The 13602-nt window shown below is 43.9% G+C and overlaps 2 protein-coding genes across 4 annotated transcripts in view; one reads left to right on the top strand and one right to left on the bottom strand.

Annotated features, from left to right (window-relative positions):
• LOC139747032 (uncharacterized) overlaps window positions 1–2711 on the bottom strand; it is an 8999-nt gene extending 6288 nt beyond the window's left edge. Inside the window, exons 1-3 of the mRNA XM_071658774.1 lie at window positions 2552–2711; window positions 1277–1444; window positions 219–341 (exon numbers count right to left, since the gene is read on the bottom strand). Of these exons, the coding sequence (XP_071514875.1) occupies window positions 219–341; window positions 1277–1444; window positions 2552–2599 (339 nt within the window). The 5' untranslated portion in view covers window positions 2600–2711. The remainder of the gene's footprint in view (window positions 1–218; window positions 342–1276; window positions 1445–2551) is intronic.
• The window catches only part of LOC139747029 (uncharacterized), a 14668-nt gene extending 1066 nt beyond the window's left edge, over window positions 1–13602 (top strand). The window contains exons 1-10 of one of the 3 annotated variants that reach the window (XM_071658769.1): window positions 3913–3934; window positions 6968–7145; window positions 7872–7988; window positions 8169–8259; window positions 9255–9367; window positions 10191–10325; window positions 10797–10985; window positions 11155–11259; window positions 11814–11888; window positions 12040–13602. In XM_071658769.1, the coding sequence (XP_071514870.1) occupies window positions 7095–7145; window positions 7872–7988; window positions 8169–8259; window positions 9255–9367; window positions 10191–10325; window positions 10797–10985; window positions 11155–11259; window positions 11814–11888; window positions 12040–12087 (924 nt within the window). In that variant the 5' untranslated portion in view covers window positions 3913–3934; window positions 6968–7094 and the 3' untranslated portion in view covers window positions 12088–13602. Of the gene's footprint in view, window positions 1–3912; window positions 3935–6131; window positions 6281–6967; window positions 7146–7871; window positions 7989–8168; window positions 8260–9254; window positions 9368–10190; window positions 10326–10796; window positions 10986–11154; window positions 11260–11813; window positions 11889–12039 lie in introns of those variants that run through there. The other 2 variants (XM_071658767.1, XM_071658768.1) reach the window with 2 other exon arrangements.

Raw genomic sequence — 13602 nt, 5'->3', positions numbered from 1 at the left:
AGTCTGGAGAGAGGAGGAATGATTATGGAGGAAGATGGTAAATAGAATCATCACCAAAAAATTATAGTATCATCAAAGTTACTAGAATCTTCGACTTACTAAGAGAGGTGGAAAGTATGATAGAATAGATATTCTGTTCCATAAAGTGTTTGTATAAACTCATCATGTCTTAGCACACGAAACTTGAAGGAGTCGAGCAATGATAGGGGTTCACTCACCTTGGTGATGTGCTCCAAGTTACTTGTTTGTCGGGTGATGCAGTAGTTAAAGGAGTTGGTGTTGGCATAGATAGCACACTTGGCTACGACTCTGGGCAGCCACGTCCTCGCACATTCCTTGACCTGTCGTTGTCACAGATGAGCAGCACCAGACGCACCATACCGATATTGACCCAACCAGAAAAACTAGTACTTATTGAATGTGCAAAACCTGACTGTGTTGTCATTTAGAAGAGGGAGGGGGAGGAGATATGTGTGGTAAAGGAAAGATGAGACAAAGATTGTAAAACTGTTTTTACATAAGAAGTTGGAGGACAGTAAGTACGAGGTCAGAGGGCTAGCAGTACAGTAAGGCAACAATTACATGTTCAGTAGGTCAGAAGAGCATGCATTGTTGTTACCTTGAGGGTAAAGGAAGGTTGTCCGGGAAGCATTGTTGTTGTGATGGGTAAGTAAAACTTGCGTCTGCCAAACTGTTGGTAGAGAGGAGGCTCAATCTCAAAGGTATTAAACAGCCTAAGGGCCTGGTCATCATGTGGAATGGTCACTGGAGGTGATAAGGTGACCCATAATCCAACACCACCAATCCTCAGTGTGTCCTCTTCACACTGTCATATCAATATGGTCAGAAAATGTATACACAAACCACTGTTTGTACACAACACCCTATTAAACATTGTCATTTAGATGATGAAATACATAAATCTCTGTTAGGTGATGAAATTTAGAGAAGAGTTGAATTAAAACAATGTATATGTGCATTTCTTTTGGCACCAAGGGTGTGGCTGTGTTGTGCTTGGCCCCAAGACTGGATGTGGTTTGTGTTCAGCTCCAAGGGTGGGTGTGGGTTTTGCTTGACTTTAAGGGTGACTAGAGGTTGTGCTTGATCTCAAGGTCGGATGTAGGTTGTGTTTGGCTTCAATAGTGGGCGTAGGTTATGCTTGGCCTCTAATTTTGGTATAGGTTTTGCCTGTCCCTGTCCCAAAGAAATGTGATTACTAACATGTATGTAAAGTGGAGTAGTGTAGCCTGTGGCATAAAATGGCCCTCTGGCCTACCTCTTTCATAGTATCCCAGGCTTTGGTGAAGCACTGAAGGCATTTCTGGCGAAAGTGCGGCTCCTGCAGCCTCTGGCACAGGGATATCCCCGTCTTAGGCCATTCAACCACATCCTGGGCACGGCTCGCAGACCTTTCCTGGCCGGCACTGGACCTCACACCCCCTACCTGTTCAGTGGATAGACCAATTAGTCATTCTTTTTGTCCACTCTTAAGTGTGTTGGTGATTATTAATTTTTGTAAAGAGAGTAAGTTTATGAAATATAAGTTGTAAGTAGGCATACATTTACGTAATGTATCAAATTCTAATCTCAGTTGAATTAAAGTTACATAATTCGACGCGTCTCATTAGAGCTGTGCCGTCCGTGGGTTATATGTATATATAGCTATTAGATGTGTCGGGATATATGTGATGTTCATCTCTACAGTAGCCGCAGTTCCTCCATCCGCTGGTTGACTGAAGTACGATAGTGTTTTTTCCTTTTTTCCACTCTTGGAAAGCCAAAGATTTCCACATACACGCATACATTATATACTGAGATACGTAGGAGCAGGGAAATGATGGACTTGAAATAAAAAAAAGCACTGCAATGCGGATAGCGAAGGAAAGTATCAAGCGAGTATATATATATATATATATATATATATATATATATATATATATATATATATATATATATATATATATATATATATATATATATTATTTCCAACTTGTAAAATTACATTGATCTGATTGCTGAGCACATTTGAGATTAACATATATTTTTCTTCAGTCTGTATTTTCTCTTTCTTTGAGCTAGTGCGACCACTGCCTGAGACTGTATAACCGATGCGTATTTCTTTATAACCGTGAAGATTCCTGAATTGTGTGTTATCTAGAAGCCAAACAAATTGATATCAAGTATTTGGTAAATGAATATCACTTAGCAATTTGCCACATGATTATTGTTTATCGTTAAGTTGTGCCAGATGTGACCAACAAGGGGCAGTTGCCACGTAATGATACCAACTAAAGCTGTCTGGTAATACTTGAGAAAGATGGCCCCCTCGGAGGAATCAAGGCAAGGGAAATGGGTACGTCTGACGGAACACGTACTCTCCCAGGGCCATTAAAGTTGCAGCGAGAAAGGCTGCTTATGTATGCGACAGGCTAACGCTCTGGCTGAAGTAAAAGATGTATTATTTATGCTGAGCTGTACACCATGAGTGATCAGTTCAAGTGAAACTACTGACTGAAAACTAAACTGGTAAACCAGGGTCGCTATATCTCACCGTGTACGCCGCCAGCAGGAGCGGCAGCAGAAACAGTGACTGGTGCATCGTGAAGCTCTCCGCTTGGTGCGTGTCTCGTTTGTGGTGTTGCTGAGTGAGCAGAAGGTTTGGCTGGAGCAGGTAGGTGGATGAGGCACCGTGGGTCCTCAGGTGCCACCACCTGCTCCACACCTGGTCCCCCTCCAACCCCCTTATCTCGCCTCCCAGATTTCGCCTCCCCTCTGCCGCCGCCCCCGACCTAACGTGAACACGTCATCAACCACTAATTATCTAGTAATGTGCAAAACCATTAAGTGTCATTCAAGTTACGCCAATATTTCGTTCACCTAGGGTGAGGCCCAGTGATGACATGTTTATCTGTTCAAATGTAGTGTTCCATCACTGTGCAGCCTTCCAGAATAATCAGGTCGACTAGAACTCGTCTCCTTACACGACATATTCCTTCACATAGTTCATCCTGTAGATCTCCCTGATAATCTTTTAGATGACAAAATTGGTATGTAAATTTTCCTCTGTAGAATCTTTGTTTTCATCTTCATTCAAAATTTTCGCTGTAGACATCCACCCTCGTCAGTCCTGCCGTAGACCAGACCTTACCCCGGGAAGTATGCCCATCTGCACCAAGTGAGGTATCATGGAATATGTCCAGACTTATCTAACCTGATCACGCTCACTCCTCACATTACCACTAGACTTGTTTATGTTGACCCAAATACTGTCGCTAACTGGATATGGGAGTAGGTACCCTCACCTATCACTCCCCGACCACTGCCTCTCCACTTGTATAATCTGCTGACGCCCTGTCCAGAAATTCTCTCTCTCTCTCTCTCTCTCTCTCTCTCTCTCTCTCTCTCTCTCTCTCTCTCTCTCTCTCTCTCTCTCTCTCCTTTCGGTGAGCCACTTGTCTCATGCGTCCTTGGTCCCCCGTTCCAAGCTCGGAATCTTCGTGAGAGGCAGAAAGTTGGGTAATTGCATACAAATTGTGAAATGTCACTTTAGTTTGGCCGGTGATCCTTTAGAGTATCAAGTGTTGTCGTCCTGAGTGGTGCCCATAATAAGTCGTTAATTAGCCGCTCAAGTGTGACTATTATTGCCTCTCAGGTGGCGGGAGTGTCACAGGTGAAGCTGTGAAACGATGTGTCGACACGTATGCATATGTGTGTGTGTGTGTGTGTGTGTGTGTGTTTATGTATGTGGAGAGATTTTGTGGAGTGGGGGGGGGGGGGGGTCACGTGGCTGAAAGGTAGGGTAAGTGGACAGCAATCTTGTCAGTAAACACACACACACACACACAGTGTGACTGCATACAGTATATAGAAGTGCAAGAGACTGATTATTAGTATAGATGTCTGCACAATGTGAACTTCCCCGTTCCATAGTTAGGTAATTACTCAAATACATTCATTTATATATGTGAGCGCTTTATAACATGCCTTTTGAATGTGCTACTTTATTATTGTATCGAAATCAAAAAGTAATTATTTTTCTTGAAAGTATAAATTCAACCTGAGATGATCTTTCGATACCAGCTTTGATCACCAACATGATCTCCTCACCTGTGATATGAAATGTATACAAGTATAAATAACAGATGAATAACGTCCAAACCTCTTTTAGCGTACACCCTGATCGTTGTTAACCTTCGAGACCGCGAGTGGATGTGGAAGGTGTTAAGAAGCGAACTTTGTTGAACAGCATCGTTTTATGATCAAAGAGGAACGAACATTGAACACGAATGAAAGGTTTAACGACTGATATGTTGTCTTTCAGCAATTTATAACTCGTCTGATTAATATTTTCATAATAACGGGAGACAATTCCATGACGCCTTGTGGCCAGCAGGTGAGTAATTTCACAAACCACTACGTTACCCTCGGCTTTACTGTCCTTCATTACTGCTTTATTATGTGTAGTGAATCAGTGACAGTGTATTACGAACATGTGAGGTGATTGTGTATGTGTGTGTGTTCATATGTTTGTGTGCAGTAGGAACCTGTATGTGTCTTTTAAGTGGATATGAGTTTGAAATGCGTGTACAAATATGTTTACATTGCATTGAGTGCATGACTAATCTTGCAGGGAATAAGGTGATATTTGTCAGGAATAAAATACTAAGACTAAGGTGATATTTGTCAGGAATAAAATACTAAGACATCACAGATCTGAGTTAATAAACCATGGACCCCCGAGTAATGTGGTGCACGCAGCTATCGCTGTAGACAGAGCAGGATACCTCACTAACGCTATATACCGATCAGTATTGACGGTTCTGTCCAAAGTTGTGGACCTTGGACGGTATATCATGTCCTCAATTAATTGGCGTCAGGATGTGCGGCCAGTACCGGGTGGTACAAGTGGCTGATGAATGCATTCCACGTCGCGTCAGAAGTGACAGACCAAATGGTTTACGTAAATCTTAAATTACACACACACACACATACACACACTCACATGAGGGCCAGAAGTAACTAAATCAGGAGAGGAGGGCAGGAACAAGCGAGGGATGCGTCAGTTATACTACTCTCAAGTCAGTAGAACATCTTAAACTATTACAAGAATTTGTAATTGATGTATAATCAAGACCGAAGTTTCATATCATTAAATGTAAGAGTTTCGAAGGAAAACCTCTGACTGTCGGATCATAGAAGAAGGATAAGAGACATATATTACACATGATGACACTGTTACAGGCACAGATTTATAGATATACCATCATATGTCCGGTGATGGGAAAAAATATGTGATGATTAGTTCTGCATGTGTACACTCAAGTTTGACTCCACATATGTTCACTTCCCACACTTGTTGGGCTAATGTCAGAAATACCTCGATATTTCATAAATCAGGCTGAAAATGATGAACCTTAATGAATTACTTCTCCATGAATAACAGAAATATGTATTTTGTCCGGTCACAAAATTGGTAGAATGCTTTTAAGCTAGACCAACATGGATTTTCCTTTATCTGGTATAAAAGATATTTGAATGAAATCTCTGTGTGATTGTATGGTAAGCAAGAGTTAAGAAAAATGGGACATGTCTTCAGGTGGATCAAAAGCGATTTTTCCCCCTTGGGAAACTACCATTCTGAAGGCCAGCCAGTCTCCATCAGTGTCCATATCGACTCCGTGAAAGATTAAACTAGTGGAGTGGACCAGCACTGTGGCTCTGGGGAGTCACCCAGGCCACCACAGGTGTCAACGTCGAGGCAACAGTATAGCAACGGAAGTGCTCGTAGGGATGGGATGAGGTCAACGGGAGGTGTAAGGATATGAATGGGAACGCTCGAGGGCTAGCATCAACAGGAAGGTGGGGCGGGGGGTCATCAATGGGAGCGTCTGAGGAGGTGGAGGCTTGTGAACAGAAGACGAGGGAAGAGGGAGATTTGTAGGAGGAGGGGTAAGGAGGGTAAATGGAAGGTGGGAAAACAAGATGGAGGGAAGCAGTGATGGGGAAAAAAGATGGACATCTTGAAGTGGAGCGAAAGGTGACCAAGGAGAGGAAGGTCTCGCAGCCAACATTATTATTAATAGAATATTGTTAGAAAAATCTCGAGTTTAATGACGGCGATGACTAGTGAGTGCCACGGGGGCGCGTGGGTTTTGGTGGGGGTGGAGGAGGGGTGTCAGGGAGGCGGAGAGTTGCTGGTGTGGACAGTGGCTCACCTTCCTTAGATGCGACACTATCGCCTGCCGCTACACCACCCATCCAGGTGGCTAACCTGCTACAGGTAGGTGGACGGGTGCTGGTGCTTCCCTGGCAAACAGAAGGCTCGTGTATTACCACAGTAAGTTCTTACAACCACAGAAACTTTAGGTTCGTTTAGTCACAGGAGCCACACAAGACAAAAGAGAATTTGTGAAGCAGTGGTGACGTTTGCCCTGCTTAATGCCACGAGGCAAAACTAACACTTTCCCAGCAGAAGACACCTTACCGAGGTCTTGCCACCTCGTCTTAGGCGCCCGTGATTACCTCGCCCTCTGCCGATGTCTGCAGCAAAGGGCAAGTTATCACATGCTCTCACATGCAAACTGTTAAGTAATGATGAAATGACATGAGTTAGGACTGGCGAGGCCTTTGTTGACCAGGTGAGGTTAGGGTGACGTATTAGGACAGGAGTCGTGGTGGTCGCTGTCAGTCATGCTTGATACAGGCTCCTCGGACAGGCGCTTTCCTAGTGTTGGGAAGCCTTTCGCAATCTCTGTGGGTTACAGTGCTGCACAGTGACCGTGGTGCTGGGGTTACAGTCGTTCACAGTGACTGCAGTGCTAGGGTTAACAGCCATGCACAGAAACCTGTATAGGCAAATGTTCTCAGTTACCCAGGAGTACACATTACAAGACTGATGATATCTAAAAAGAAATTCAAAGTAATTACAGATTGTCAGATGACAATAAAGTTATGTTTTGCCCAACAGTTGGCGTTATCTAGTGGGGAAGTGTCACCACAGGTCTTGAAGGCCCACTGTTGATGTGGTAATCCTGCATTACGTATGGTGTACCACTCCTGACTTACGGTGCCACAATCCTCCAGAAAGTGCCAACATGAAGTGTGCCACGCTACTCCTGCTCGTTATAGCTTCTTTCCTGGCACAGGTGGGTGCATTGTGTGATCTTGGTTAATATTTACTATTTCATTACGTTTGTATGCATACACAATGACCGGTTGAATTATTAAAGTTTCCTTCCTGATAGTGGACTTGCATTGTTTTGAAGAGTTTCCTTATAAAGTAAGAGTAAGTGTGAGTTAGTGTGAAGGTTTGAAGCGATCCCCCCCCCCCTTCACCAAGTTAATGTTAGCTAGTGTCAAGAGCGGCCACTTTGCACACTGCACGCTGTATGCCGTATCCTGTGTTACGCCAGACACTGGGAGCAGCGTCTTGTGCCGCAAGTTATTTTTAGGTTCTCCCAAACTCTCCCTCGGGCAACCAGGCGGCATCGGTGCTGTTCGTACTAAACTATGTATATAAAGTTCTTCAAAAGGTAATAAAAAACAAAAGTTCTTCCAAAATATCAAGTGTTGTGCAGTTCTGTAACCTGACGTAACTGAGATTTTTACGTCGCAGCAACTTTGACCATAATCTTTACAATGTTAATCATGTGTATTGGAGGGAAGGCAGGACCCCCCCTATATTCTGAGTAATGTTATCCCTGATTTATTGTCTTCTGTTAAAGGTTGATTAGAAAACTTTGTTTTGTTTATGACTGGTAAACTTTTTCTGTTAATCTTACAACGGTTCTTTAACTGAGTAGTCTAATATGCTTTTAAGAAATCCTTTTGTTTTGACTTTGATTTTCTGTAATGCTGTGGCCTTGTGGTAGTTGATGCAGGTCGGGGGAAGCATCCCGACCAAAGAGGACCTGTGTGGCCTGATCGTGGACAGTGTGGAGGAGAAACTGTGTCTTGACTGCTTCACGAAGGCTGGAGACATCCGCAAGGTTTGTGCTGAGCGAATCCTGGGTTTACTGTGCACTTGTCACTGTGTCATATATCAAGTTAAATGCATTCAGATATTTACTCTTGATTTCTTGCTTAACAATTATTTTGTCTGAGCACACGTCAACGAATACCTGGGATGATATTGTGGCTCCTTTAAAGATCCGTGCTTCCTTCGGCAGCACCCACACAAGGTGAGGAAGTGTGTGGGCCAGCACCTGCCTCCCGAAGTCGCTGAGTGCTCCGTGCCTCACCCTGACTATCGCCTGACAGGTGAGTCCCCTGGTCCTAGGCCTGCCCCATCAGTAGGTGAGTCCCCTGGTCCTAGGCGTCCCTCGCCAGCAGGTGAGTCACCTGGTCCTAAGTCCCCGGACAAAACCAACGTGACAACGATATTGTCATCCTCAACCAAAGTCGTTCCCTTCCACCTTCTCCTAGTCGTTTCCCAGACAGGCACTGGACCCTAGTCGTTCCCTTCACGCCCATTAGATTTTTGTGGTTGCATACCAAAACCAGATCATGTCCTGCTTTTCGAGTATCGTTTTCCTTTCCTAAGGACAGAATCCTAATTCGTGACCTCTTCTTATATGTTAAGTTTCTCCTGAACGAGGTACAACACCGGAAACCTTCAAGATAATAATATCAGCAAACTATACCATTTTTTTTTTTTATCCTTACTAAGGGTATTTCTTAGTGTAATGGCTGAAGTCGGCTGGAATCGAACTTTGCCTTTCAGTGAAAGTTTGTCAGTTTGTGACACGGACTACCGACACCAAACTGTGTAATGTATCGTCAGGTTGTGTCATCTGCGCCGGTGATGTTCTGGTAGAAGAAAAGGTTTCCTACCTTCTCTCTCCTCAGTATTTTCCATAACACCGTCTTGCTCAGAACCTTTCCATTCCTTGAAACTTTTCAACTAATATTTGAGGTGTGTTTCACCTTCATCTGTTCCCTGAAATCCTGACCAGTACTGGTGTGCGTAGTAGCTGTGCTTTATACGTGACAAACTTTCACATTTGTCTTTCATTTTGGTAATTTGGCACTTTCTACCCGGTAAGACAGACTTAAAACGAAAAATGATCTCGGCATCGCCACACATCTTGAGAGAAAGACGCATGCACGCGGTTAGTAATGCTTAGTCATGATAACTTTGTGTCGTCCACTCCTGGTGGAAGAAACATCTGGATCCTACAATGCCGATAAAAGACCTCAAGTCTCCGTTTTGCCTCATACATTGCAACTGTTGTGTTCTGGTGTATCCGCCACAGGTCCAGGCCGGATGCAACACGGACCGTCACATCTCCACCACAACCACACCAACGCCAACCTCCTGCCCAACTGCCTCCGTAGGAGGATGAGGGAAATGTCCCGCTACCTCAGGGTGAGTGACTTACCTGCTACTTTCCGGGACTTACAAAATCAGGATAAATTACCTTAGATCTTTCTATATGCCTCATAGTCGGTGGCACTGACCTAATACTTTCCCGGGTGCCTTTAGTTCAGTGCCACCTGCTTGAAGTACCCTTTGGTATCCCAAGTCATTGTCATCTGCCTTGTACCTTGTACCACGATACCCCCTTCCCAGGTGCCTCGGAGCCAGTGCCACCTGCGTAACACTTTCCTTGGGGGCTGGAGGGTCAGCGTACTCCGACATACTTTGCCAGGTTTCTTCCTTATGGTCAAAGTCAAGTACCACAACTTTAAGGAAAAATCTATCATCCATCTTCCTGATAGTTTAGACTTCTTGATGTGGCCCCGTCGATGATAGTCCCTACTTATGGCAAGAGTCCGAAACCGTTCCACACGACCTTATGACCCATGGGTACAGCTGCCTGACCCTTAAAGGTTAGGACAAATACCAAGCAGTGGTAGCCATGGGTCGTACGTTCGTGCTCAAAAATATAGATTCACCTTTCATCAACATTATTACGCGCTTTACTTACGGGAATGCAATAGAGTTTTACAGAGGTGAGACAATGCCAGAGTCGTCAATGAGACATTAGCAGTGATGTGGTCAGTGGATGATAGTTCCGCTAGAGTGGACACCATCATCTCATACACCACTTTGCACATGAAAGACAAGAGAAAAAGCCTCGTTTTCCTCTTCTTTGATGTTAGTTGTGATGCCAGCCACCCCCCCCCCCCCTCTCTCTCTCTCTCTCTGTTCAGTAAATCGTCGGAATTACTTTTTCTGTTCCCTACAGCGAGAGAAGCTGTTCACGCGGGAGGCAGGCAGCTCAGTGAAGGCCGTGGTCCTCTCCAAGCTCTTAAGGGGAGGCGGCTCTACCATGCTGGGCATCGGGGCCCAGGACGCAATTCTCGCCATCCCTAAAGTCCAGGTAGGTTCCTTACCGGCTTCACCGTAGAGTACAGGTGAGCCGCTAACTGCGCAGGATTCCTCTATGGGCATCCAGAGTCAGGGAACCATGGGAGTCGCTTTGTCATCAGGTCTGCTCGTTGCCCGCTTGGTTCTACAGTAACCAAACTTTGGTGGAGAGATGCCCGATGCCTCGTAACACGAACGTTTCTTCTGACCGTTGATGCAGTAGCAAACTATACGCTTACTGTGGCAACATTTACAACGAGTTATAAACTGGGCTAAGAGGGAGATGGTCCTTAGGCCAACCACACTTACAGAGGCAACTTTTTATCATGTGATGTGTTTTTTATTCATCTTTCACAAAGGCTTTGCTCCACAGAGTTCTTAGCCTTTGTAATTTTGATAAAGTATTTATATTTCTTGGCGTTATTTACAGTATACATTTGCTTCTTTAAAACTATATAGGTAATTTGTATTTTCCTCCATACAGGCAATGGTAGCCAATAACGCGTCCACCTGTCTGATTGAATTCGAGGAGGAGAGTACGAGGTCTGAGGTGCAGCGACTGGAGATCTTGAGTTCTGACGAAGACGACAAAGATCAGGAGGACGACGATGACGACCTGGATGCTCTCTTTCGATACGAAGACTATGATCAGGAAGACGACGAATATAACGAGGTGAGCTACGTTAGTGGCAGGATCCAAGGTGCGCTCCCGTCACCAGTTGTATGGAAGATTGTATTATCTTCTTCAGGGAACTCATTATGTTCTGTGATCGTCCCGTAAACTATATTCTGAGATCATTCAATGTAGGTAATTTTGCATGCTTGGCCTTGGTCTCCCATAGATCCAGCGAGTTGAGCCCCCTACCTATGGCAACAACTTGCCCTTCGGCGGCACCAACAGCCTAGCTCGCCACATTCTGCTCGGCCAGTGTATCGTCCAGACTCTGGTGAGTAGTGGGTGTAGATGTGGCTGTATAGGTGTAAATGTGGATATAGATGTGGCTGTGTGTGTGTGTGTGACCATCAGGCTGTGCAGCAGTGTTTATATGTGTGAGTGTGTGTTTTAGAAAGACCTTGAAATGTTTATATCATTTGGTTGTATCATTCCCTTGTTATTCCTGCCGAGGCCCGGCTAACTTCCATGTTTGTTCCTGTTTAAACGTAGCCTAGAATGTTAACTTGAGTGAGAGAAATAAACCTTTGATAAAGGTTTTCGAATTACTTTGGCAGTTTTTTATCATTATTGCTCTTATCATTGCCATCTTTAGGAAATCTTCACCACCACCACCACCTGCTAGCACAGAATACTGGGCTCGCAAAAATTGTATTTGCCGTCTACAATTTAATCCTACCCCTACCCCATCCCGCTCTACATCCAAGCCATTCATGTACCGCCTTTAGGTATTTCAGTGTGTTCCCGTGTCGCAAGGCCCATTCATTACCCTCCCTCTTTCTCAACTGTTTGGAGTCACAGTAAACTGGTACACATTTATGATTGCAGATCGATCAAGGCGCCGGTTTAGATCTGCTGGAGATCCTTCAGGATGATGAGTTTTTCTACCCGATTCCTTATTGGGTGAGTCAAAGTGTTACTGATGGTGACTTGAGTCATGAAACTCACTTGTTTTGGCATGGCGAAAATGAGTATGGTTAACTTTGCCAAGAGTGGTAGTACTTTTTCTTCCCATGAAAGTTTTCATTATGAATTCACTTGTTTATTCTTCTAGTGGTTGGAGCCGCTGCTAACGTTGTACAAGTCCAGAGACTCCAATTAGGGATCAGCATGTGACAGCGAAGGATACCACGCGGGCCATGCTGCAGGAAAGGACGTGAAAATATGAAGTTATATGAAGTCCTAAATGGAAGATTTGATGGGAGAAAGGAAACTCAGAAAACATTGCATGACACAGTGGCAAAGAATAAGGGATTCGAAACAACAGATGAAAACTTATATCAGGAAAGATGATGGATATTTGATCCTTTATGAAATGAACAACAGACGATCAAAATTTCCTTGCAGGGAGGGGTGTGAAGTCTAATGCTGGTGACGCTGTTATAAGGGAAGTTTTAATGTGAGCATGGTCATCATGAAGTGACTTCCGTGGAAACCTAACGGTGTAGGGTCAGTGGCAATATTAGATTCATACATTAATGCAGATATCTAGCTAACCATAGCAAATTAGTCGCTAAGAATATTTGGTATTATGAGGTTTACCATCTCCTAAGGTCACCGTGAAAGGTGGGCGCCTGAGAATCGTGGTCAACAGCACTTCACCGAAAACCTTGTTCTTCGCTGCAAGGAAGTGAAAAAAGAAGAAAAAGATTATATATATCCATATTTTGTAATCACTGTTACCATTCCTTTGCTTTTAGTAAAATATGCGTATAACTATTTGTCAGGATGCACTAGATTATTTTTACTTTAGTACACGTGCTTTAGGAATTGGTTTTGGTTATTTGTTCAGATTATGAAATCTGACGTACTACAATTTTCTATACAATGTATGTTGGCTGTGTTTGTGGACAAAAAGTTAAAGATAAATTAAGTTCATGTGTATTTATCAGTTTCAGCATTTGGTGAAGGTAGTGGGTATATGCTGTGGAACTGTTTGTGTGGCTAGGGAAGTGTGGCGAAAATAATAATCATTTATTGGTAAACTTAAAAGAGAGAGAGAGAGAGAGAGAGAGAGAGAGAGAGAGAGAGAGAGAGAGAGAGAGAGAGAGAGAGAAGGCCCCATGTCTGGCCAGTTAATGTATTGTTACACGGAACGCGACGACACACCTTGGTATGATGGCGCGACCTCGGACATAACCAAGCCAAGCCATCATACTCCAGGTTCGTACCGTCAAGCTCTAGTGGTTTAAGTGGTAAGTCGTAAATCAGTCTGGAATGATATCTCATGGCACATCAGAAAGATACGTAAATGTTGAAGAAGTATTGGTTTGGGAAGCGTAATCATTAGGCTTCTACTGAAAGATTGGCAATATGTGGATCAGATGTAAATGAAAGTCACTATAAACCATCATATCTCATCACCGTAAGATTATTCACTTTGGCTTTCATGTTATTTTGAGGAAGTAAAAAATATCAAGAGTTCATACTCTTATAGGCCCGGCCGTGAATAGGAAAGTACAATGTGCACTTTATGCCATTGGCCTGCCAGTGATATCATAGGTTCCCAAGCCAACTCCTGGAATCTGCTCTCCTTGAAGGTTTCCTTATCTTCAAAGCCAACACCAGACGGCGCCGAGCTGTAACACTACTCAGGGGTAAATAAAAGATATTAATA

Source organism: Panulirus ornatus, chromosome 67 (genome assembly GCF_036320965.1).
Source record: "Panulirus ornatus isolate Po-2019 chromosome 67, ASM3632096v1, whole genome shotgun sequence".
Lineage (NCBI taxonomy): Eukaryota > Metazoa > Arthropoda > Malacostraca > Decapoda > Palinuridae > Panulirus > Panulirus ornatus.
The sequence above is the reverse complement of the archived record's forward strand: the minus strand, read 5'-3'. Positions and strand labels throughout refer to the sequence as shown.